This window comes from Prionailurus bengalensis, chromosome B1 (genome assembly GCF_016509475.1).
Source record: "Prionailurus bengalensis isolate Pbe53 chromosome B1, Fcat_Pben_1.1_paternal_pri, whole genome shotgun sequence".
Lineage (NCBI taxonomy): Eukaryota > Metazoa > Chordata > Mammalia > Carnivora > Felidae > Prionailurus > Prionailurus bengalensis.
In genome coordinates this window covers 40,214,228-40,239,973 of record NC_057344.1, presented here as the reverse complement: position 1 = coordinate 40,239,973, position 25,746 = coordinate 40,214,228, and the positions used below count along the sequence as shown (strand labels likewise).

Genomic DNA, 25,746 nt, shown 5'->3' with positions numbered 1-25,746 from the left:
CAAAGTCATTCTGGTGCAGTCCCCGAAGTCCCAGAATAATCGTCTCCTGTTTCCTAAATCCCCTGCCCTACCAGTTGCACACTCACCTACCTCAGCTGACTCAATGCCCAAGGATTCCTTCTAGAAAATCATGCAAAACCGATCTCTGATTTAACTAATATTCATTTTTACTTTGCGGCCTTACCATACTTTCTGGGTTATGCAATTAAAAAAAAATTTTTTTATTTGAGAGAGAGAGAGAGAGCAAGTCAGGAAGAGGGGCAGAGGGAGAAAAAGAGAGAATCCCAAGCAGACTCCACACACAGCACAGAGCCTGATGCAGGACTTGGTCCCACGACCCTGGAATCATGACCTGAGCTGAAATCAAGAGTCAGACACTCAACCAACTAAGACACACAGGCACCCCTGGGTTATGTGATTTTGGATAAATATCACCATAATGAGCTGCTATTTGCTTTAATTATTATTTTTTATTTTAAGCAAAGGGAGGTCTTTCTGACAAAATAAATCTCAAAGACTTCACTTAATTTGAATTTACATTTTTCTAATTGCCATTTTCTTAGGATGAAAAGAATCAACTGATGACAACAAATGTGTGGCTCAAACAGGTAACTGTCAATCCAAGCATGATATCTGCTAACCTAATTATTTACATTCTTTTCTATTTAGAAAGACTCTAAATAATATTTGAAAAATAATTATCTTACACAGCATATTGGGTTCCTCAGTAAGATATCTGGGAATGGTTAGGAAGGGTCTATTACTTTTCATTTCCTTTTGCAAGAGTGGGAGAGCTGGTCCTGGAGGCTCAAAAGCATGCCCCAAGCAGACTCTGACACGGAGGCCTGGGCCCACTCCCTGGCTACTTGGAGTAAGTGGGGAAAGATTGCAGAGCGCAGTTCCCCCACCCCACCCCCCTGCTTCCTGCACCCCTCCCCGCTCCGTTTAGGGCACTGCAACTGGAGCAGGCAACCAGGGATCTTAAACTGTCCTTCATCCCCACTGGTCCTCCACAGGATGACTCTTCCCCTAATGTTTCCTCTCGCTCCCTTTCTAGAAAGAGAAAACAGGTAGGACAGAACAAAGTGAATTTCAGAACAAAGTAAAGCCTGAAACAAAATAATGAATACATATTTTCCTGGTATAACTAAAAAGGCATTTGTTTTTTGTTTTTAATTTTTTAATGTTTGTTTTTGAGAGTGAGAGAGACAGAGCATGAGTGGGGCAGGGGCAGAGAGAGAGGGAGACACAGAATCCCAAGCAGGCTTCAGGCTCTGAGCTGTCAGCACGGAGCCTGACATGGGGCTCGAACTCATGAACCACAAGATCATGACCTGAGCTGAAGTCAGACGCTTAACTGACTGAGCCACCCACGTGCCCCAAAAGGCATTTGTTTTTAAAAGAGGGAACACAAGGAGGGGAGAGAGAGAGAGAGAGAGAGAGAGAGAGAGAGAGAGAGAGAAAGCAGGCTCCACACCCAGCATGGAGACGTGAGGCTCAATCTCACAACTCCGAGATCATGATCCAAGCAGAAATAGACACTTAAGACTTAGCCACCAAGGCACTCCCTCACCCCTGCTTGAACTCACGACCAGGAGATTAAGACCTGAGCTGAGATCAAGAGTCGGAGGCCTAACCGACTGAGCCCCCCAGGCACCCCTAAAAAAGGCATTTTGAATTATTTTTAGCTCTCTGCTTAGATGATTGCTTTTAGCTTGATTACAGCCTGTTTCCTAAGCATCTGTTCAGAGGGGCTTGACCCAAAGTTGTCAGGGAATAACTACCCTTCAAAGCCTACTTTTGCATATGTGACATAAAGGACAAAATACTGACACTTCTTTGAAAGGAGGTGAGAAGTTTGGTTTCATTGGTTGTTTTTTGTTGTTATTGTTATTAGCAATTACTCGTTTTTCACTGAATGTCCAGCTATGGCTTATTTTCCCAGACTTCAAATCTTCCTGGTGAGGATGTCCTAAATGTCTCACTTGATGTTAACATACATACATAATATTTTTTGTTTGTTTATATTAAAGTAAGTTAATTACCTATTCAAGTTCAGGAGACATTGTTCAGTTCTGCTAATGGTTTATAGGAACAGTGGGTGGAGATTGTAGGAAGATTCCCTTGTCTTCATTTAGTGTCATTACATATCTCCCACCCAAAAACTTTAGTCAGAGCTACAGAATTACTACCATTTTTACTAGTCTCTAGTCTTCCAATTTTTAAACTGGTAGGTATGTTAGCAAGTTATGAAACGAATCTGCATATTATTTTACATGCAAATAAAAAATGGCCAGAAGAGGGGCGCCTGGGTGGTTCAATCAGTTAAGCACCTGGCTCTTGACTTCGGCTCAGGTCATGATCTCACGGTTTGTGAGTTTGAGCCCTGAGCCAGGCTGTGTGCTGGCAGCTCGGAGCCTGCTTGGGATTTTCTCTCTCTCCCTCTCTCTCTGCCCCTCCTCTGCTTGTGCTCTGCTTCTCTCTTTCTCTCTCAAAATAAATAAATAAACATGAAAAAAGAATTTTAAATCCAGGAGAAAATAATAAGCCAGTAATGTGGATATAAAAATATTATTTATTTATTTATTTATTTTTAAAACTTTCTAAATCATAAATATTTTTTTTAATATATGAAATTTATTGTCAAATTGATTTCCATACAACACCCAGTGCTCATCCCAAAAGATGCCCTCTCAATGCCGATCACCTACCCTTCCCTCCCTCCCACCCCCCCATCACCCCTCAGTTTATTCTCAGTTTTTAAGGGTCTCTTATGCTTTGGCTCTCTCCCACTCTAACCTCATTTTTTTTCCTTCCCCTCCCCCATGGGTTTCTGTTAAGTTTCTCAGGATCCACATAAGAGTGAAAACATATGGTATCTGTCTTTCTCTGTATGGCTTATTTCACTTAGCATCACACTCTCCAGTTCCATCCACATTGCTACAAAGGGCCATATTTCATTCTTTCTCATTGCCACGTAGTACTCCATTGTGTATATAAACCACAATTTTTTTATCCATTCATCAGTTGATGGACATTTAGGCTCTTTCCATAATTTGGCTATTGTTGAGAGTGCTGCTATAAACATTGGGGTACAAGTGCCCCTATGCATCAGTACTCCTGTACCCCTTGGGTAAAGTCCTAGCAGTGCTATTGCTGGGTCATAGGGTAGGTCTATTTTTAATTTTTTGAGGAACCTCCACACTGTTTTCCAGAGTGGCTGCACCAATTTGCATTCCCACCAACAGTGCAAGAGGGTTCCCATTTCTCCACATCCTCTCCAGCATCTATAGTCTCCTGATTTGTTCATTTTGGCCACTCTGACTGGCATGAGGTGATATTTGAGTGTGGTTTTGATTTGTATTTCCCTGATGAGGAGCGATGTTGAGCGTCTTTTCATGTGCCTGTTGGCCATCTGGATGTCTTCTTTAGAGAAGTGTCTATTCATGTTTTCTGCCCATTTCTTCACTGGATTATTTGTTTTTTGGGTGTGGAGTTTGGTGAGCTCTTTATAGATTTTGGATACTAGCCCTTTGTCCGATATGTCATTTGCAAATATCTTTTCCCATTCCATTGGTTGCCTTTTAGTCTTGTTGATTGTTTCCTTTGCTGTGCAGAAGCTTTTTATCTTCATGAGGTCCCAATAGTTCATTTTTGCTTTGAATTCCCTTGCCTTTTGGGGATGTGTCAAGTAAGAAATTGCTGCGGCTGAGGTCAGAGAGGTCTTTTCCTGCTTTCTCCTCTAGTGTTTTGATGGTTTCCTGTCTCACATTCAGGTCCTTTATCCATTTTGAGTTTATTTTTGTGAATGGTGTAAGAAAGTGGTCTAGTTTCATTCTTCTGCATGTTGCTGTCCAGTTCTCCCAGCACCATTTGTTAAAGAGACTGTCTTTTTTCCATTGGATATTCTTTCCTGCTTTGTCAAAGATGAGTTGGCCATACTTTTGTGGGTCTAGTTCTGGGGTTTCTATTCTATTCCATTGGTCTATGTGTCTGTTTTTGTGCCAATGCCATGCTGTCTTGATGATAACAACTTTGTAGTAGAGGCTAAAGTCTGGGATTGTGATGCCTCCTGCTTTGGTCTTCTTCTTCAAAATTACTTTGGCTATTCGGGGCCTTTTGTGGTTCCATATGAATTTTAGGATTGCTTGTTCTAGCTTCGAGAAGAATGCTGGTGCAATTTTGATTGGGATTGCTTGAATGTGTAGATAGTTTTGGGTAGTATTGACATTTTAACAATATTTATTCTTCCAATCCATGAGCACGGAATGTTTTTCCATTTCTTTATATCTTCTTCAATTTCCTTCATAAGCTTTCTATAGTTTTCAGCATACAGATCTTGTACATCTTTGGTTAGATTTATTCCTAGGTATTTTATGCTTCTTGGTGCAACTGTGAATGGGATCAGTTTCTTTATTTGTCTTTCTGTTGCTTCATTATTAGTGTATAAGAATGCAACTGATTTCTGTACATTGATTTTGTATCCTGCGACTTTGCTGAATTCATGTATCAGTTCTAGTAGACTTTTGGTGGAGTCTATCGGGTTCTCCATGTATATTATCATGTCATCTGCAAAAAGTGAAAGCTTGAATTCATCTTTGCCAATTTTGATGCCTTTGATTTCCTTTTGTTGTCTGATTGCTGATGCTAGCACTTCCAACACTATGTTAAACAACAGCGGTGAGAGTGGACATCCCTGTCGTGTTCCTGATCTCAGGGGGAAAGCTCTTAGTTTTTCCCCATTGAGGATGATATTAGCTGTGGGCTTTTCATAAATGGCTTTCATGATGCTTAAGTATGTTCCTTCTATCCCGACTTTCTCGAGGGTTTTTATTAAGAAAGGATGCTGAATTTTGTCAAATGCTTTTTCTGCATCGATTGACAGGATCAAATGGTTCTTATCTTTTCTTTTATTAATGTGATGTATCACGTTGGTTGATTTGTGAATGTTGAACCAGCCCTGCATCCCAGGAATGAATCCCACTTGATCATGGTGAATAATTCTTTTTATAAGCTGTTGAATTTGATTTGCTAGTATCTTATTGAGAATTTTTGTATCCATATTCATCAGGGATATTGGCCTGTAGTTCTCTTTTTTTACTGGATCTCTGTCTGGTTTAGGAATCAAAGTAATACTGGCTTCATAGAATGATTCTGGAAGTTTTGCTTCCCTTTCTATTTTTTGGAATAGCTTGAGAAGGATAGGTATTATCTCTGCTTTAAATGTCTGGTAGAATTCCCCTGGGAAGCCATCTGGTCCTGGACTCTTATTTCTTGGGAGATTTTTGATAACTGATTCAATTTCTTCGCTGGTTATGGGTCTGTTCAAGCTTTCTATTTCCTCCTGTTTGAGTTTTGGAAGTGTGTGAGTGTTTAGGAATTTGTCCATTTCTTCCAGGTTGTCCAGTTTGTTGGCATATAATTTTTCATAGTATTCCCTGATAATTGCTTGTATTTCTGAGGGATTGGTTGTAATAATTCCATTTTCATTCATGATTTTATCTATTTGGGTCATCTCCCTTTTCTTTTTGAGAAGCCTGGCTAGAGGTTTGTCAATTTTGTTTATTTTTTCAAAAAACCAACTCTTGGGGTGCCTGGGTGGCTCAGTCAGTTAAGTGTCCGACTTCAACTCAGGTCACGATCTTGCAGTCTGTGAGTTAGAGCCCTGCGTCGGGCTCTGGGCTGATGGCTCAGAGCCTGGAGCCTGCTTCGGATTCTGTGTCTCCCTCTCTCTCTGCCACTCCCCCATTCATGCTCTGTCTCTCTCTGTCTCAAGAATAAATAAACGTTAAAAAAATTTTTTTAAAAACCCAACTCTTTGTTTCATTGATGTGCTCTACAGTTTTTTTAAATTCTATATTGTTTATTTCTGCTCTGATCTTTATTATTTCTCTTCTGCTGCTGGGTTTAGGGTGTATTTGCTGCTCTGCTTCTATTTCCTTTAGGTGTGCCGTTAGATTTTGTATTTGGGATTTTTCTTGTTTCTGGAGATAGGCCTGGATTGCAATGTATTTTCCTCTCAGGACTGCCTTTGCTGCATCCCAAAGTGTTTGGATTGTTGTATTTTCATTTTTGATTGTTTCCATATATTTTTAAATTTTTTCTCTAATTGCCTGGTTGACCCATTCAGTCTTTAGTAGGGTGTTCTTTAACCTCCATGCTTTTGGAGGTTTTCCAGACTTTTTCCTGTGGTTGATTTCAAGCTTCATTGCATTGTGGTCCGAAAGTATGCATGGTATGATATCAATTCTTGTATATTTATGCAGGGCTGTTTTGTGACCCAGTATGTGATCTATCTTGGAGAATGTTCCATGTGCACTCGAGAAGAAAGTATATTCTGTTGCTTTGGGATGCAGAGTTCTAAATATATCTGTCAAGTCCATCTGATCTAATGTATCATTCAGGGCCTTTGTTTCTTTATTGACCGTGTGTCTAGATGATCTATCCATTGTTGTAAGTGGGGTATTAAAGTTCCCTGCAATTACCACATTCTTGTCAATAAGGTTCCTTATGTTTGTGAGTAATTGTTTTATATATTTGGGGGCTCCTGTATTCGGCGCATAGACATTTATAATTGTTAGTTCTTCTTGATGGATAGATCCTGTAATTATTATATAATGACCTTCTTTATCTCTTGTTACAGCCTTTAATTTAAAGTCTAGTTTGATATAAGTATGGCTACTCCAGCTGTCTTTTGACTTCCATTATAAAAATACGATTTAAATAAGCATATTTTTTCTATGTACCTATGAAGATAGGTTTAAGAAGTTAACAGAAATAAAACAAAAAAACCTCTCACTGCTTCACACACATGCCCTCCTCCAACTGCTCCTTGAGATTAAACTTTTATTAATCTTTCACATAAAACAGTGGTCCAGGGCCTCTTAGCCTTTAATATTGGTACTTTTCACTTTTCTTGAGGTTTTGAAAACATGAGCTCATTTCAGTGAGAGACAACAAGAAGTCACAGCTCCTCTGACCTTAGCCACGACTTTGGAAATGACTTCCAGCAAAGTTAGGCCACCAGCATCATCGTGGCCTGGTGAATGCCTCCAGGTCAACACAGAGTCAAAACCTTAAAATCTCCAAAACCCAAAACAGAGCAAGAGAAATCGTAGGAGTGGGGCAAGCTGACACTCACAAAAGCTAGCCTGCTCACTTAGGTTCCATTTTTTAGAAGTCGCAATAATACTAGACTTTTTCTCAATAAAGTATAGTGGCACACAGTGTCACATTAGTTTCAGGTGTACAGCATCGTAATCCGACAAGCCTATACCTTATGCTATGTTCACAAATGCAGCTACCGTCTGTCACCATGCAAAACTATTACAGTACCATTGACCATATCCCCCATGCTGTACTTTTTATCCCCGTGACTTATTCATTCCATAACTGGAAGTCTGTATCTCCTACACTGCTTCACCCTTTTTGCCTAACCCCCCCACCCCCACCCCTTCCCCTCAGGCAACCATCACTTTGTTCTCTGGATCTGGATCTGTTTCAGCTTTTTTGTTTGTTCGTTTTTTAGATTCCACATATAAGTGAAATCACATGGTATTTGTCTCTCTCCATCTGATTTATTTCACTTAGCATTATACTCTCAAGTCCACCATGTAGCAAGACCTCATTCTTTTTTATGGCTGAGTAATATTACATTGTGTATATATACCACACCTTCTTTATTCATTTATTGATTGACCTTTGGGTTTCCATATCTTGGCCATTGTAAATAATGTTGCAATAAACATAGGGGTGCATATATCTTTTTAAATTAGTGTTTTCATTTTCTTTGGGTAAATACCTGATCATCTGATACTTCTATTTTTAATTTTTTGAGGAACCTCCACACTGTTTTCCACAGTGGCTGCACTAGTTTACATTTCTACCAACAGTGCATGAGGGTTCCCTTTTTTCCACATCCTCGCCAGTACTTGCTATTTCTTGTCTATTTAATGTTAGCCAGAGAATAATGGACTTTCATTGCATTTAATTTGCAAAAGGTTGTCATCTCTCTTCTCTCATTTACATTTCTCAACCACTCGGAATTAGCAAGGCAGGTATCACATTACCCCTGCCTACAGAGACAGAAGGTTCTAGTGATTGATCTGGCTGGAATCTCGGTTTCCCCAGTTGTGGTCTTCTCTGCTATATCCAGCCTCTGCACTAAACATTAAGCCCTGCTTCTAAATCGTGGGAAAAGCCAAAGTATGAGAAACCTCTGTGCATTTCATTGAACCACAGAAAATTTTTTTTTTAATTTTTTTTTCAACGTTTTTTATTTATTTTTGGGACAGAGAGAGACAGAGCATGAACGGGGGAGGGGCAGAGAGAGAGGGAGACACAGAATCGGAAACAGGCTCCAGGCTCCGAGCCATCAGCCCAGAGCCTGACGCGGGGCTCGAACTCACGGACCGCGAGATCGTGACCTGGCTGAAGTCGGACGCTTAACCGACTGCGCCACCCAGGCGCCCCTGAACCACAGAGAATATTATCATAGCTATCCTGCTCGCACAGATTGGATTGGGAGTGCAATGTCATGTACATGCCACGTATGGCACAAACACTATGGGAGCAAAAAGGAAAGATGAATTCTACAGCATGGTGGCAGGCAGGGAGGCTGCATGGAATAGGAGGCACTTAACTCCATCAGGCTGTGATCTACATTTTTATTTTTTAATTTTTAAATTCTTATTTATTTATTACAGTTTATTTATTTTGAGAGAGAGAAAGAGGGAGAGCACAAGTGCACATGTGTGAGTAGGGGAGGGGCAGAGAGAGAGGGAGAGAGAGAATCCTAAGCAGGCTCTGCTCTGTCAGCACAGAGCCTGACAAGGAGCCCGACACAGGGCCCAAAATCACAAACCTGTCTGATGACCTGAGCCGAAATCAATAGTTGGATGCTTAACCAACTAAGTCACGCCGGCGCCCCACTTTTTTTTTAAGATTTTATTTTTAAGTGATCTGTACACCCAACATGGGGCTCGAACCCACAACTTGAGATCAAGAGTTGTACACTCCACTGACTGAGCCAACCAGGCTCCCCTAGCTCTTTAAAAAGGTAAAAGAAAGATAAAGGATAAAAGAAAAGAGACGGTAAAAACAAGATAAAAATGATGTTAAAAAAAAAAAAGCTACTATTGGTGTTACACACAGATCTCAGTTTCAGAGTAGCTAATAATCATACCTAAGATTTATTGAGCACTTCCTAAGTGCTGGGTTGTTCTGCTTGGGTTGTCATAGGAATGAACTCCTGTAATTCTCACAGCCGCCTATGAGGTAGGTTCTAGGATGAATTGAACTGACTTGGCCAAGGTTAGGCATTGTTAAGTGAAGTCTGGCTAACGTGGAGAAATCCTCCCTTGCCTCAGACGAGGGAGCTGATGGAAGATGTCCAGTTCTTCTCTTAGCGCTGCTCCTGGGGAGACTAGTTCCTAGTCCTTGGCTTTCCATGTCTCAACCGCTGGGACATCTGATGGTCTAGAAGGGCATTTAGGAGAGAATGAAGTAAAGATTCACTCGATCTGCCATTCATTCCACAGGGTCTATTGAGAGCCTGCCAGATGTCAGCCACGCTGCTAGATCCCTGGGAAGAAGAAGAGTAAAATACAGCCCTGCCTTCAAGGAGAGGACATAGTGTTAGTTGTGTAAAAAATAATGACTGTAATATGATAAACACCATAAGGAAAATATACATAAGTACTATGTCATTACACAAATGACAGTGAGACAGGGAGAAAATCAGGGAGAGCTTCCAAGGGAGGAAATATTTAAGTTAGGTCTTACAGGATCTATAGAAGTTCTGCAAGCCAGAAAGGTGCAGAAGTCATGAGCTTTTCCCAAGCACAGAACTACCCCAATCTCACACCAGAGCAAACTGATAGGAAACTCTCTCCAGTCACCCCCATATACCTCGCTCAAAATAAAGACAAAAGTGATAAAAGCCTCTCCTTTTCTCCTGTCCCTCTCGGACATGGAAAGATGCTCCCTGATTCATATCACAGAGAGAATAAAATTCTACCTACTTAGGAGAAAATCACATCTCAGGGCAGCTTCCACAACTGAAATGCTTGTTCTTTTGTTTTTGTTTTTTTTTAAATGCAGTTCTTCTGTCTTGTCTGCTATTTCCGTTACTTTCCTCTGGTATATTTAGACATTTTTCCTCCATCCTCTCAACCAAAGACCTTTGTCAAGCACAAATTTAGCGACATCCTGAGAAAGTCCTCTATGGGGAGCTATTTTTATTTTATTGATTTTATTTTGGAAACTCATTTGTCTCCCTCCTTCCTACTTCCAGAGAGTAATCAAAACCCTATAAATCATAAATAGATTATTAACACCAACTCACTAAGACTACACAAGAAAGTACTTAGTGCCAAGTTTAGGAAAACTGCACTGCAAGCACCTTAAAGGTAATGGAAAAATGAAACCACCCTTTCTTTACTGATAAAGAGTTGAGCCCTTGGCCTAAATATTATCATGTGAATAATTACTATGACAACAGATGTCAAATTCACTCACCCAAGAAGCATTTACTGAGCACCTACTATGCACTGGGCACAGTGTAACATGCTGGGCTAGTCACTGTTGGGCATACGCACCAATAGGACAGTAAGATTCTGAGTGAGTAGCTGAGAAGAGTTTTCTGTTCTACCCCCCTTGTCTTCCAGAGGAAAATAAAACCACCTGAATGTCTGCCAAGGCCAACATCTCAAACTAGCCTTGTTTCTCCAACAGCTGATTCCTGTTTTAGATCAACAAAAAGTTTAGCAAACACATGAAGGCTTTATGGGATAGATCCCTGGAGCTAGTCTTTGAGAAGAAATCGGAAACCAACCTGCTATCGAAGGGACAGCCTTGCTGTAAAGGTCAGGGAGATCTTCCCAAAGTCTGATCATTTTCCACAACTTGCAATGGCATGTTTTCAAGTCTGTGGATTTATCTCTGACCTTCTTTCCTCAACATCTTCTTTTCCTTTTTTCTCTACAGCCTCACTCTGGCTTTAGCAAAGGAGGCAAGCTTGGTCTTCTTGGTCAAGTGGACCCTGAGTAAGAACTGAGCAGGAATTAGGAGTTAGGAATCAGAAATCCTGCTCTGTAAACTTGGGCAAGTCATTTTGTCTCTCTGACCCTCAATCTCTTCATCTGTAAAATAGAGGCAATGCCTAGTTCCTGGGTTGTTAAGAGGTTAAATGAGATCATATGTGTGAATGTGACTGGTACCTTCTCTGGCGTGTAGTAGGGACTCAATAAATTCCATTTCTTGCTGCCACCTTTGTAGGCTTTTTCATCCTTAATGACAAATCCTGTTTCTTAGCCTTAACACCTCATGGATATAATGGGAATGTGGGACACATAATGTGTCATGTTGTTATCTTTAAGGATAAATGAATCAACATTAGCTTGGTTTTAAGAATTTCACACCTGGGTGGCTCAGTCGGTTGAGAATCTGACTCTTGATTTTGGCTCAGGTCATGATCTCACAGTTTGTGAGTTCAAGCCCCATGTCAAGCTCTGCGCTGACAGTGCCAGCTTGGGTTTCTCTCTCTCTCTCCCCCTCCTCCACTCATGCTGTCTGTCTGTCTCTCTCTCTCTCTCAAAACAAATAAATAAATAAATAAATAAATAAAAAAGAATTTCACACCTGACTTTAAGATAATTGAAGATCCCAGGGATGCCTCAGGGGCTACAAATCAAGGCATTATTTGTTCCTTACTACCTCCTGGTCTTAGTATTAAACTAAGAATAACTAGGAGATTATTTCTGTAGTAAAAAAGTCTTTAGGAGCACCTGGGTGTGTCAGTCAGTTAAGTGTCCAACTTCAGCTCAGGTCACAATCTTGTGGTCTGTGAGTTTAAGCCCCGTGTCGGGCTCTGTGCTGACAGCTCAGAGCCTGGACCCTGCTTCGGATTCTGTGTCTCCCTCTCTCTCTGTGCCTCCCCTGCTCTCTCTCTCTCTCTCTCTCTCTCTCTCTCAAAAATAAATAAACATTAAAAAAATGTCTTCGACTTACATTTAAATGAAATTTGGTACTGGATACTAGCTAGATATTTATGACTGCTATTTCAGATAATGTATGTAAGAAAGGACAAGGGAATGTACATGATATGGATTTGAAATTGCACTGTTCAGAATTAAGAAAGTTTTTTTCCATTTTTTTCTTAGTCACAGATTAACTTTGATATTTGGCCCTGACATACCCCGTGCTCTCCCGTTTTCTGCAATGACACAGCTCTCAGCCTGGGAACTGACTACTTCAAGGTAGAGCTGATGTTTGTAAAGGGCTTTGAGAATCTTGGCCAGGTCGTGCTATATGAACATAGGATATTATTTCTAAGCCCTTACTATAAGAAGGGAGAGACAGGAGATTAGTCTCCAGTTGCCCCCAGGATTTCAGACAGAGCAGGAAGTGACCAGAAAGCCTCAGACCTCTCTAGCAAGATAGAGGACGGGGGGGGGGGGGGGGGTAGGGGGCTCTGAATCCTCACCCTGACACTGCTGACTCAGCACATGTCTTCTTCTTCCTGGGGCATGGGGCACTGTCAGCATCGGGATGGACACACATTTTGGTAGAAATCCAGGGAAGCTCTCCAGATGGATGTGTCAGGGAGAACATTCTGATTCCCCAGGTCTGGTTACAGAAGGACACCCCGTAAGGGGTACAAACAGTACAGGACAGTACAAGTGGAGGATTCAGGGCTTCTGACTCTAGTCCAGTGCTCTTTCTCTTCCAGATACTCCAAGGTAAGCAGCATTCACCAAGAGTCCCAGCTAGTCCCTTTCTCCTTACTGGTCAGAAACAAAACCTAAATCACTGTAGATCGCTCTATGTGCTCCCCGAGGATTCAACGCATCCCTTACTCATCGTTCGTTCACCCCTACCCCAGGTGGGAGCCCACACCCTCCTACTTCTCCCTAACCCACACCACCACTCACGGCTGCTCCCTCCCTTTTGGTCTCAGCTTTAAAGGTGGTCTGCTCAGAACTACCTCCCCTGTCCATCCTGTGGTTCGCTATCATTATACCCAAACGGCAGTGCCTTCTTGTGTGAGGCAGCCCCAGGCTGGGAGCACATGGCAGTGGTGTGTTCAGCCTTGGGTACTTGTGGAATGCATTAATTCCCTGCAAACTGTGAGCCCAATGAACCACTACCACTCTGTTATCTCTGGCCACAGATGTTTATCTTGCGGTTGGAGGTCCAGTTAAGCAACACAAACCCTTCTGACTGAAAAGTCCCTCACCCTAGGGCATGCCCCAGTTCCCTTAGAATGGTTTGTAAAACCAGTTATTTGTTTGGTGGGGTTTGCATGAAGGCAGGGGCCCCAGAATTGTAGCTATCCACCTTCTCTGCAAAGTGGAAGCGGGCATAAGAAAAGACAGCTGTGCCTGGAGGAGAGAGGAACCTGGATCCAAGAAGCAGGCAAGTTTGTTCCCAGCAATCTTTATTCTCCAAATGGAGGAAGAGTGAGATTGGACTTGGTGGCTGAGCTCACCAACATCGTCCACTCAAGATGGAGCTAGCACGTAAAAGCACAGTCCCAGCCAATCTGTCTCTTTGTGTCTGTCCCTGGGACTCACTGCCTGCCTGAGACCTGCTCAGATTCTCCAGGGATCACCTGAGAACCTTTTAGTTGCAAGTGACAGAGAGCGCAACCCAAACTGGCATAAGCAAAAATAGAACGTATTGGCTTTCACAACCTGGAAAGTCCAGGGACAAGCCTAGCTTTACATGCAGCTTGATCCAGGGACTCAAGCAATATTCCTGGGGCCCAGCGTTCCCTCTGTGTGTCTCTGGGCTCCTCGTCCTCTGGGTTGACTCCATTCTCATCTCAACCCTCCTCTAATGGCAGCAAGGTGGCCATATGAGCTCCAGCCTCAAAGTGCTTCCTGTGTTCAAGTTCAAGTTCTCTTTCAAGAAAGAGAAAGGCCAGCCTCTTTTCCAGTGGTTCCAGAGGATGCATGGTATATCATTGTTTCCAACTTGGTTACCTGCTGTCCCTGATCACAGTGGGCAGGTGTGAGGTACAGCCCCATTTCTGGGCCAGAAAGAAGAGTCAGATCCACCCCCAGCTGGTGGGTGACAGTGCAGTGAGGTGGTTCTCCATGAGGAAATGGGGGGTGCTCTTACCGGGAGAAGGGCAGGTGAATTGGAGGCAGCAGGCAATACATATCGACTTTATTTCTTAGTTCATTGTTCTCCTCTTTCTGTGAAGATCTCTTGACATGCCACTTCCTCCTCGAACAAAGCCTTGCATAAGTAGAAGTCAGCCAAAGGCTTCTGTTATTACAGTTCATCTTCATTCCATAATTTCTCTCCCCGTTTGTCACCGAACTTGAACACTGTGTAACATGCTTATTTGTATAATTCCTCCACCTTTTGTCAGATATTTTACCAGTAAGGCCAACTTTTCTGTTTTTATTATCTTCATTTTCTTTTTTTACCAGAGGAAAAGATGGAATAAAGCTAGTTTTAGCCTGAGTACAGAGTCAATAAGCTTTATAGCTATCAGCTATATATCTCTCTTAAAAAACAGAAAACAGGGGCGCCTGGGTGGCGCAGTCGGTTAAGCGTCCGACTTCAGCCAGGTCACGATCTCGCGGTCCGTGAGTTCGAGCCCCGCGTCGGGCTCTGGGCTGATGGCTCGGAGCCTGGAGCCTGTTTCCGATTCTGTGTCTCCCTCTCTCTCTGCCCCTCCCCTGTTCATGCTCTGTCTCTCTCTGTCCCAAAAATAAATAAACGTTGAAAAAAAAAATTAAAAAAAAAAAAAAAAACAGAAAACAAAAAAACCAACCAAAAAAATGAAATACTTAGGTATAAGTCTAAATATGTATGGGGTCTGTAAGTTGAAACTACAAAACACTGATTTAAAAACATCAAAGAAGACCCAAATAAATGGAGAGAGAAATGATATCCCTGGATCAGAAAACTCATATTATGATGTCTGTTCTCCCCCAATCAATCTATAGATTCAAGTCAATCATAATTAAAATTTCAGAAGGATTTTTCTTGTTGATAGCAACAAACTGATTTAAATTTTTTTAAGTTTATTTATTTATTTTGAGAGAAAGAAAGAGAGAGAGAGAGAGAATGAGTGGAGGAGAGGCAGAAAGAGAGGGGGACAGAGGATCTGAAGTGGGCTCCGTGCTAACAGCAGAGAGTCCAATGCAGGGCTTGAACTCACGAACTGTGAGATTATGACCTGACCTGAGTGGGTTGCTTAACTGACTGAGCCAGCCATTCAGGTGCCCCTGATTTAAAGATTTATATGGAAAAGCAAAGGAATTCGAATAGCCAAAACAATTTTGAAAAAGGAGAATACAGTTGGAGGACTCACATTATAGGATTTCAAAACTTACTAGAAAGCAATGGAGATTAAGAGAGTGTAGTACCAGGGAAAGGAGAGACACAGATTAATGAAATGGAACAAAGAACTCATAAATAGACCCACGCACATATACAGTTAATTGATTTTTGACAAATGTGCAAAGGTAATTCAATAGAGAATGTTTAATCTTTTCAACAAAAGGTGCAGAAGCAATTGGACATCCATATGTGAAAAAACTCAAAAACCTTATTCTATATTCACATCACAATAAAAAAAATTAACCCCAAATAAGGATTTAGATCTAAATGTAAAACCCAAAAAACTGCAAAATTTCTAGAAGAAAATATAGGAGAAATCTTTGTGAGTTAGACAAATATTTCTTAGATATGACATAATTCCTAAAAAATAAAATTGGTAAAATAAGCTTCATCAAAGTGTAGAACATCTGTCTTATGAAAGACACTGTTTAGAGAATTAAGAAACCACAGACTGTGGGAAAATATTTGCAAATCAAATATTTGATGAAGGGCTCTTATCCAGAATATATAAAAGAAGTCTAAAAACTCAGTAATAAGAAAACAAACAGCTTGATTAAAAAATATGCCAAAGATTTAACAGCCACTTCACCAAATAAGATATATGGGTGACAAATAAGCACACTAAGAGATGTTCAACATCATTAGTCATTAGGAAAATGCATATTAAGAACCATAATGAGATACCATTTCATAACTATTATAATCAAAATAAAAACTGAGGCAATACCAAGTACTGGAGAAGACTAAAGAACTAGAACTCTCATACATTGCTAGTGGGAATGTTAAATGATACAGTCACTCTGAAACACAGTTTGGCAGTTTCATATAAAGTTAAACATACACTTACTAGGACACCTGGGTGGCTCAGTCCGTTAAGCATACAACTTTGGCTCAGGTCACCATCTCATAGCTAATGGTTTTGAGCCCTGCATCAGGCTCTCTGCTGTCAGGGCATAGCTCGCTTCTGAGCCTCTATCCCCCTCTCTCTTTGACCCTCTCCCACTCTCTCTCTCTCAAAAATAAATAAATATTTTTAAAAATGGATACTCTTATTATATGGCCCAACCATCCCACTCCTGGGTATTTAACCAAGAGAAAGAAAGAATGTTTTTCACCCAAAAAACTGCACAAAATATTTATAGGGACTTCATTTGTAATCATTAAAAACTGGAAGAATCCAGGGGCTCCTGAGTGGCTCAATCGGTTAAGCATACAACTTTGGCTCAGGTCATGATCTCACAGTTTGTGAGTTCAAGCCCCATGTCAGGCTCTGTGCTGACATCTCAGAGTCTGGAGCCTGCTTCAGATTCTGTGTCTCCCTCTCGCCCTCTGCCCCTCCCCCACTCACCCTTTGTCTCTGTCTCTCTCAAAAATAAATAAACATTTAAAAAAAATTTTTTTTAAACTGGAAGAATCCAAATACCCTTCCTGGAGAAGGATAATAAATTGTAGTATTTTCATACAAGGGAATACTACTCACTAATAAAAATGAACAAATCACACACACAAAAAATGAACAAAGCATTAATATAACATAGAAGAATCCCAAATACATTATGGTCAATAAAAGCAATCTGTATTGAAAGGCTCTCTCCTGTATGATTTCATTTATATGACCACAGGCAACATTATAGGATCAGAAACTAGATCTGTGGTTTCCAGGGGTTGGGAATGGGAGAGTGGATTACAAAGGAGCAACACGAGGAACACTTTTTGGGCAACAGAGCCATTCTTGTGTCTTGATGGCATCAGTGATTATACAACTGTTTGCATAGAACACCATACACAAAAAGGGTGAATTTTATTGTATGTAAATTTTTGAGAAGTAAGCCAAGTGAGAGGAAAACAAAAAATGTTACTCTGGGTTCCCTTGAACATTTCTGAGATTCAGACCTGCTGCTGGTGGTACAAGTCTCCTTAGCAGGAGACAAATTATTCATAGGAAGGAAAATGCACTTGCTTTTCAAAACAGGCAGAGGAAGAGTAAAAAGAGAGAAGCCTGTGAGTACCAAGTAAACATGGTAAATACTTTATTAGTTTGGGCTCTTAAACTGTCAATCTTCATATACATGGGTTTCCATAAATAGTCACACAATCTTTTATCCTTTAGCTTGTAGCTTTTTAATGAGCCATATCCTTTTAAATTTGTTTTCCAAGGATCAAGCCTCACAAATATTGTCTCAGATAGACAATGTCTCACCTGGAGTGTACAGTCTCATACTTTTTCAGGCATCATGCATATTTCAGTATGTTACCATCTAGTGAAGTTGCCCATCTGCTGTCTCCTGATTTTTTAATGACAACATTGGCATCACTGGGCTCCAGGAAGCCTCACACTGGGCAGGCACACCCTTGAAACTTTCTGAAATGTCGTTTCATATTATCCTACATCATTACTCAACTGTCTACATGAGGGACAATGGGATAGAAGAATTTAATTTTCAGGTCAGATTTCATAAGATTCTGGATCCAAAATCTTTTTAAGAAAGTCCACTTCTGCTGTAATTGGATCATCCATACATCATCCTCTTGACCTTCATAAGCCAATCAATTAATGGTCAGGTTTGTTAATCTGGGTCCATTAGCTCCTGTAAAGCATGCTAAATGATTTCATTGTATTATGAGGAAAAATATGTAAGTATGTGAGGAAAAATATGTAAGTATCTGGAGGCTAACAATATTAGGAATATAATTTAAAACTGTAATTGAGTGGTCACAAAATAAATTCAGATTAGAACTTAAAAGGAAATTCTTGGAAAATATATTTTCATTGGGATACAGTTATGTTATCAAGACTAATCAGTGGATACTGGATGTTTCATATTAACATACTGGGTGGATGTTTGTCCAAGACTCGAGCGATATTAAAAATTGTTTGTATCCATTTTCATGAGATTAAAATATTCCTGGGCCAACTCTTCTAGAATAGACTGAGTTAGATCTATCATTGCTTTTCTTTTGTTTCTTAAGAGAAAATAGGCTGAAAAAATAGATCACCAATCAATGGTGTTTGTTGCTCAGACTCTCCATTGGGAAGTAGATATGGCAATTTTGGAAATCCCAGGTAGGAGGGCTGTGTGGGCCTGGGCAAGATCAGAGGCCAGTTGGGCTCAACCTGTATCTTGAGCTACAGATAAGATCATAAGATCTAAAATGGGTGAATTTCCCTGTTTTAAATAAAGCACTGGATTAGTAAATTCACATAAACTTGAAGATTCCAAAGTCTAATACACTGAATTTTCAGACTAAAATTTCGGTATGCTAATTTAATGCAGGAGTGGACAGACCACAAGTTACGTTGGAACCCTGATGAATATGGTGGAATTCGTTCAATTAAAGTTCCATCAGAATCTCTCTGGCTTCCTGACATAGTTCTCTTTGAAAAGTAAGTATCACAGAAGAAACATACACTGGTTAGATTGGGACTAGAGATGGCAAAGCCTGATTCTGGCAAAATGATTAAGAGAAATGTATAGATTTAAGAAGAGAACTGATTCTTTTTGAAATATTGTTTGACACCGTAATAGTAAAGTAATAAATACAAATAGTAGAGGGGTGGGCAAAACCCCAACTCATTAGTGTCCAACTGCTTTTACCACAGTGCAGATGGACGTTTCGAAGGCTCCCTCATGACCAAAGTCATAGTGAGATCTAATGGCACCGTCATTTGGACCCCTCCAGCCAGTTACAAAAGTTCATGCACCATGGACGTCACGTTTTTTCCATTCGACCAGCAGAACTGCTCCATGAAGTTTGGATCCTGGACTTACGATGGTACCATGGTTGATCTCGTTTTGATAAATGAAAATGTTGACAGAAAAGACTTCTTCGATAATGGAGAATGGGAAATACTCAATGCCAAAGGGATGAAGGGCAACAGGAGAGATGGCACCTACTCCTATCCGTTCATCACTTACTCCTTTGTTCTGCGCCGCCTACCCCTGTTCTACACCCTCTTCCTGATAATCCCCTGCCTGGGGCTGTCTTTTCTGACAGTGCTCGTGTTCTATTTGCCTTCTGATGAAGGAGAAAAGCTTTCGCTATCAACCTCTGTTCTGGTTTCCCTGACAGTTTTTCTTCTAGTAATTGAGGAGATAATCCCATCTTCCTCAAAAGTCATTCCTCTCATTGGGGAGTACCTGCTGTTCATAATGATTTTCGTTACCCTGTCGATTATTGTTACTGTTTTCGTGATTAATGTTCACCACAGATCTTCTTCGACTTACCATCCCATGGCCCCCTGGGTTAAGAGACTCTTTCTACAAAAACTTCCTAAATTGCTTTGTATGAAGGACCACATGGATCGCTACTCTTTCCCAGACAAAGATGAGAGCCAACCAGTGGTGAAAGGTAAAGTTCTAGAAAAAAGGAAACAAAGACAGATTAGTGATGGAGAAAAAGTTCTTGTTGCTTTCTTGGAAAAGGCTGCTAATTCCATTAGATACATTTCAAGGCATGTGAAGAAAGAGCATTTTATCAACCAGGTGAGTACGCTGGTATTCATTACACTGCTGCCATTGAAATGTGCAAGAACCAATATTCTCACATCTATTTACAATAAAATACTGTCATTTTTAAAATGTGACATTATTAGCTATCTGCATTTCACGTGTAAAATGTAAAACAAGCCCTGACATGAATAAAAATTTTAGTATGGATCTTTAGGAAGCAGTTCACAGAAACAGAATGGGCAAAAAAGAAGCAAGTATAGATTAAGCACCATCCCTTATAATTAGACTTGACTCTATTTAAAATAATGTTTTATGTTTATTTTTGAGAGAGAGAGAGAGTGAGCAGGGGAGGGATAGAGAGAGGGGGACAAAGGATCTGAAGCAGGCTCTGTGCTGATATCAAGGAGCCCAACTCGGGGCCTGAACTCATGAACTGTGAGATCATGACCTGAGCCGAAGTCGGATGTTCAACCGACAGAGCCACCCAGGCGCCCCTATTTAAAATAATTTAATTTTACATTTTAAATTGGTTATCCTGGTCTCTGGTAATTTACCTCTCATTTTTAGTTCAATGGTGGTTATTTCTAGCCATAGTATTTGGAAATAAAAGAACAGAATTAGACTTCGGGATTAATGTAAATATACAGTGTTCCAACAGATATTTTGGTGAGGGAAAAGGGCGTGGTTATTTGGCTAACATTAAAAAAAAAAGTGTGGCACGAGTGTGGATTTCATACTCAAAACAGTTCTGGATTCAGATCTTACCTGATGCTTAAAACAAATTTTAAGACAATTTGTAGGGTTCAATTATTTTACTCTAAAATAAGTGCAAATTAGTGCTAAGAGCCTGATCCCATAAACAAAATTATGGAAGACATTTTTTAAGGAAGCATGTGTCTATACTTCATCTAGATACTACCTAGCATATTCTCTTACTATTTGTTGTGTTTTTCACCCATTGCTATAGAACTAACATTTCAGCTATTCTTTTTTTTTTTTTTTTTTTTTTTAGAGAGAGAGAGAGCACATGCTTGCAAGTGAGCACAAACAGGGGAGGGGTAGAGGGAGAGAGAGAAGCTTAAGTAGGCTCCATGCTCAGAGTAGAGCCGGATGTAGGGCTCAGTCTCACAACCATGAGATCATGACCTGAGCCAAAATCAAGAGTTGGAGGCTTAACCGACTAGCCACCCAGGTGCCTCTTTAGCTATTCTTAAGGGTTGTTTGTTGTTTCTCTATCTTTTAAAAATTTGAATTCAAAGACTCAACTAGCTTTTTTAAAAATGATAAAAGTAACACATGATCAGGGTACAGAATTTGGAAAATACAAAAAATATAAACAGATTTAAAATAATTAATAATCCCACCACTTAAGATCGACACTTTAAACACATCTTTTTTGTGTTTTTCCCCAAGGTTTTATTCCTAAACCTCTATGTGTGCAGAATGCATTCTGGTTCTACATCAGTACCTATGTCCCCTCTCTATAAGTCCTGTTCTAGTCCATCTTCAAAAAACCCCATACAGTAGAAATGTGACATTTCTTTTCCTTCAAAAGAGGAAAACTGGCACCTGTCCTTCAGACCTCCTTGGCCTCTCAACTTGTTGCTGCTTTGACCTTGCTCTTATTGGCTTATTCCCCACTCTCCCCCAACTTCCCTTCCTCCAAAGGGACTAGATCTTCCCTCTCCCTTGCAGATTCCTGTCATCTCATGGTCACTTCTCCACGCAGTTTTCTGGCATTCCAGAGATAATAGCAGCCATACCCACATGTGGAGTGGAAGAAAAGAAGGCTTATAATATTTGGCCATGAAAATTCTTAATTTATAAGCTTATGATTCATTTCATATATGAGGTCAGGAAGATCCTAGTAAGAGATACTGGCTTTTTATTTGTGGAAAAATCAGTCCTTTCCCATTTGGATCAATATTGTTCTACAAATGCATAAATGATTCAGTTGTTTCTATTTTATGTCTTCTATGTTGATGAAAATGTTCACAGGCTGTTTCCTTTGGGCACTGTTATTACGGAAGTCACGGGGGAGAATCTGAGCCTACGTTGCAGGGGATGTGTTAGGTGAATTTGAAAAATGAAGTGCTGTAAATCCAAATATTACTGTTTTTCAATCCCTTGAAATGAATTCAGAACAGTTGCCCTGCATATTGAATGGAAGGCATCTTTTTCTCTTTTGCAGGTAGTACAAGACTGGAAATTCGTAGCCCAAGTTCTGGACCGAATCTTTCTGTGGCTCTTTCTGATAGTGTCAGTTACAGGCTCTGTTCTGATATTCACTCCTGCTTTGAAGATGTGGCTACATAGTTCCCACTAGGAACACATCTCCAGAGCAATCTAAAATACCATAAAGATAAAATCACACCTTAGAACTGACATCCAGCTAGCATGTACATACAGTACCCAAATGCATGAGCTTTTTGGAAGGGTCAGTGCCATCCTCAGGGAAACTGAACACCGGTAAATGTGGGTTTGCCCACAGTAAATTCATGATTGCCACTGGAGGGAGTTGGGTTTAAGTAAAGCAGAACCCCCTCAGGTCCCTGCCTTGGCTTCTCCAACGTTCATGGAATCATATGGTCCAGGTCTGACATCACAGCCAGGACATGCTAGGGCTGCTGGACTAATGCCCCCAGGAAGCAGGACCAAGGATGCACACCAGGAATTCAAGGCAGTCTCTGAGTCAAGTTGTTTGTGTGCACACACCTGGGTCTCCTGAATCTACTGGTGTCCTTAGTGGTTTTGCCTGAGTTTGCAAACTGGTGCCGTGTGTTATGCCTTTGTAGCAATGTGTATGAGCAAATCTCAACAACCCTCTGGGGAATCACACTGGTCCAACAGGTCTGGCACAGATCGCTTGTTATTGTGAAGATTCCAAGATGCCTGTTAACTAAAGCCCCTCCCCTTCCCCCCAACAAATGTGGTATTTGTTAAAAACAGTCTCTTGAATGTGGTAACCTTTAAGGCAGGTGGTATTCGTGGCTTATTCATAACACTGTATAGTTTTTCTGATGGTAAAACTAAAACCTACTGTGAGTTGTGACTTGCTCTAAGGGCCATATCAAAATAACTTACAATAGAAACACTGTTATCCGTTGCCAAGAGTGCAGTCATTAAAATGCATTATCTTTTCCTAGAAAATAGAAGTACTGAACATTCTCTGATAATGGGTTTTTATGTCCTCACAGCCTGTCTAATCCATTTCAACAGTACTCTCAAGGCTTTCCATTCTGCTTCTTTTCTTCCTTTCTTTCTCTTCCTCCTCCTCCTCCCTCTGCCCCCTCCTCCCTCCTCTCCCTCCTCCTCCTTCTCTCTTCCTCCTCCTCCTTCTTCTTCAGAACATTTAAGTTCTACTCTCAGCAAATTTTAATTATACAATGTAGTGTTATCAACTAGTCACCATGTTTTACATAAGATCTCCAGACTTTATTTATTTTATAACTGAAAGCTTATACACTGTTCCCAATCTCTCCCTATTTTCCCTCCCCATCAGTCCCTAACAACCACTTTTCTAAGTGTCCACATGTAAGTGAAACCATGCAGTATTTGTCTTTCTCTGTCTGATGTTTCTCTTCTTAGCACAATGCCCTCTGCATTCATCTATGTTGTTGTAAATGACAGAATTTAAGGCTGAATTATATTCCTCTGTGTGTGTGTGTGTGTGTGTGTGTGTGTGTGTGTGTAATCACATTTTCTTGATCCACTCATCCATCAACAGACACAGGTTGTTTTCATACATTGGCTATTGTGGATAATGCTGCAGTGAACATGGGAGTGCAGATATTTCTTTGAGAAAATGATTTCGTTTCCTTTGCATACACCCAGAAGTGGATGGATCACATGGAGTTCTAGTTTTCATTTCTTGAAAAACCTCCGTAACTTTTTTTGTAGTGGCTGTACCAACTTAAATTCCCACCAACCGTGAAAAGGGGTTTCCTCTTCTCTACATCCTTGCCAACATTTGTTATTTCACATCTTTCTTATGGCAGGCATTCACACAGCTGTGAGGTGATATCTCACTGTGGTTTTGATTTGCATTTCCCTGATGTTGAGCACCTTTTAATGTACCTGCTGGCCATCTGTATGTCTTCTTTGGAAGCATGTCTATTCAGATCCTTTACCCATTTTTAAATTGGGTCATTTGGTTTTTTTACTGTTGAGTTATATGAAATTTTTGTATAGTTTGTTAGTTTGCATACTAACCTCTTATCAGATACATAGTTTCCAAATATTTTCTCCTATTTCGTAGGCTGTCTTTCCATTTTGCTCATGGTTTTCTTTGCTGTGGAGAAGTTTAGTTTGATGCAATCCCACTTGCTTATTTTTGCTTTTGTTGCCTTTGCTTTTGGTGTTGAATTAAAAAAAAATCATTGCCAAGATGCCCTCCTTTGTTTCCATGTGTCTCCCTGCCCCTCTGGGAGCACTCGTCACCCAACTTGCCAACTCCCTCTCGAAGATTCATCAGGAAGAGTCTGTTCAGATGCTTTTTGCCCTCCAAAATTGTTGCTGCCAAATTCTGATTTTAACTTGAAGTAATTGTTCTTTTTTCCAAGATTTAAATCTTAATCCATTCTGGACTATTTGGTTTGGGGCATGTTTCTCATAAACAATTTACAGCTGAGACTTGGGGTTTAACCTTTTCACATGTATTGTTACCACCCAGATGGTTAGTCTTATCCATGCCATTTTGTTTTGTGTTTTCTGTGTAATGTTTTCTTGTCCTTTTTTTTGTTGTTCCTTTTCAGCTCTGACTGTATTTGTCTATTCCTTCCTCTTTACTGGATTGAAAGTTATGCATCCATTTCTATTAATTTATTAATAAACATATTCAAATTTCTTTAATTGGTGTTGGGATTTAATGCCCATAGCCACCACTCTTGAAATGAAACAGTTCCTTTAGCACTTTCCCTTCCCCTCTTCTTTTATCACCTTTTATGTTTTGCTAAATCATCCAAAATTCTAATTCCAGGTTATTAATTTTTTATGTTATGTGTCTCTTTCCTCTGAATAATTTATTGACAATACATTTTGTCCACAACCACATTATAAACAAGTAATTGGTTTACTCATTTCTTGGTTTGCCACTTTTTTTTTCCTGTTTTCCTCTTTACCTGATTTATTTCATTATCTCAGAGGAATACATCTCCAAGCAATTCTTTCAGAAACTTTTGAGAGTGGTTACCTTTCTGAATCCTTGCACTTCTGAAATTGTAATGTATTCTGCTCTCATGGGTTGAGCATGGAATTTTGAGTTCAAAATCTTTCATCCTCAGAATTGTGAAGATATTATTCTACAATATCCCATGTTCTAGATTCTTTTTGTGAAAGTTTATTCTTTTTTTAATATATGAAATTTATTGTCAAATTGGTTTCCATACAACACCCAGCACTCATGCCAAAAGATGCCCTCTTCAATGCCCATCACCTACCCTTCCCTCCCTCCCACCCCCCCCATCAACCCTCAGTTTGTTCTCAGTTTTTAAGAGTCTCCTATGCTTTGGCTCTCTCCCACTCTAACCTCTTTTTTTTTTTTTTCCTTCCCCTCTCCCCCATGGGTTTCTGTTAAGTTTCTCAGGATCCACATAAGAGTGAAAACATATGGTATCTGTCTTTCTCTGTATGGCTTATGAAAGTTGATTCTTATTCCTTGTTCCTATAGATTCCTATTTTTACCTTGATGAAACTCTTGGACTTTTCTTACTATCTTTGGACTTTAGAAATGTCACCTGAAATAAAAAAGAAAAAATGTCACCTGAATGCTGTATGTGTCTAAATACAGGGCTCTCTCTCTCTCTCTCTCTCTCTCTCATTCTCTCTCTTTTTCCCTCTCTGTTTTTATCTTGGCACTTGATGATTAATGTCTTTATTCAACTCATGAAAATTTTCTTCTCTAACCTCTTTTATTATTTCCTATCCTCTATTCTCT

At 40.3% G+C, this 25,746-nt stretch overlaps 1 protein-coding gene across 2 annotated transcripts in view; it reads left to right on the top strand.

Annotated features, from left to right (window-relative positions):
• CHRNB3 (cholinergic receptor nicotinic beta 3 subunit) overlaps positions 1–23,142 on the top strand; it is a 33,448-nt gene extending 10,306 nt beyond the window's left edge. The window contains exons 3-6 of one of the 2 annotated variants that reach the window (XM_043562918.1): positions 564–608; positions 18,636–18,745; positions 18,962–19,844; positions 22,003–23,142. In XM_043562918.1, the coding sequence (XP_043418853.1) occupies positions 564–608; positions 18,636–18,745; positions 18,962–19,844; positions 22,003–22,137 (1,173 nt within the window). In that variant the 3' untranslated portion in view covers positions 22,138–23,142. Of the gene's footprint in view, positions 1–563; positions 609–18,635; positions 18,746–18,961; positions 20,097–22,002 lie in introns of those variants that run through there. The other variant, XM_043562910.1, reaches the window with a different exon arrangement.
• Positions 23,143–25,746: the final 2,604 nt, after the last annotated feature.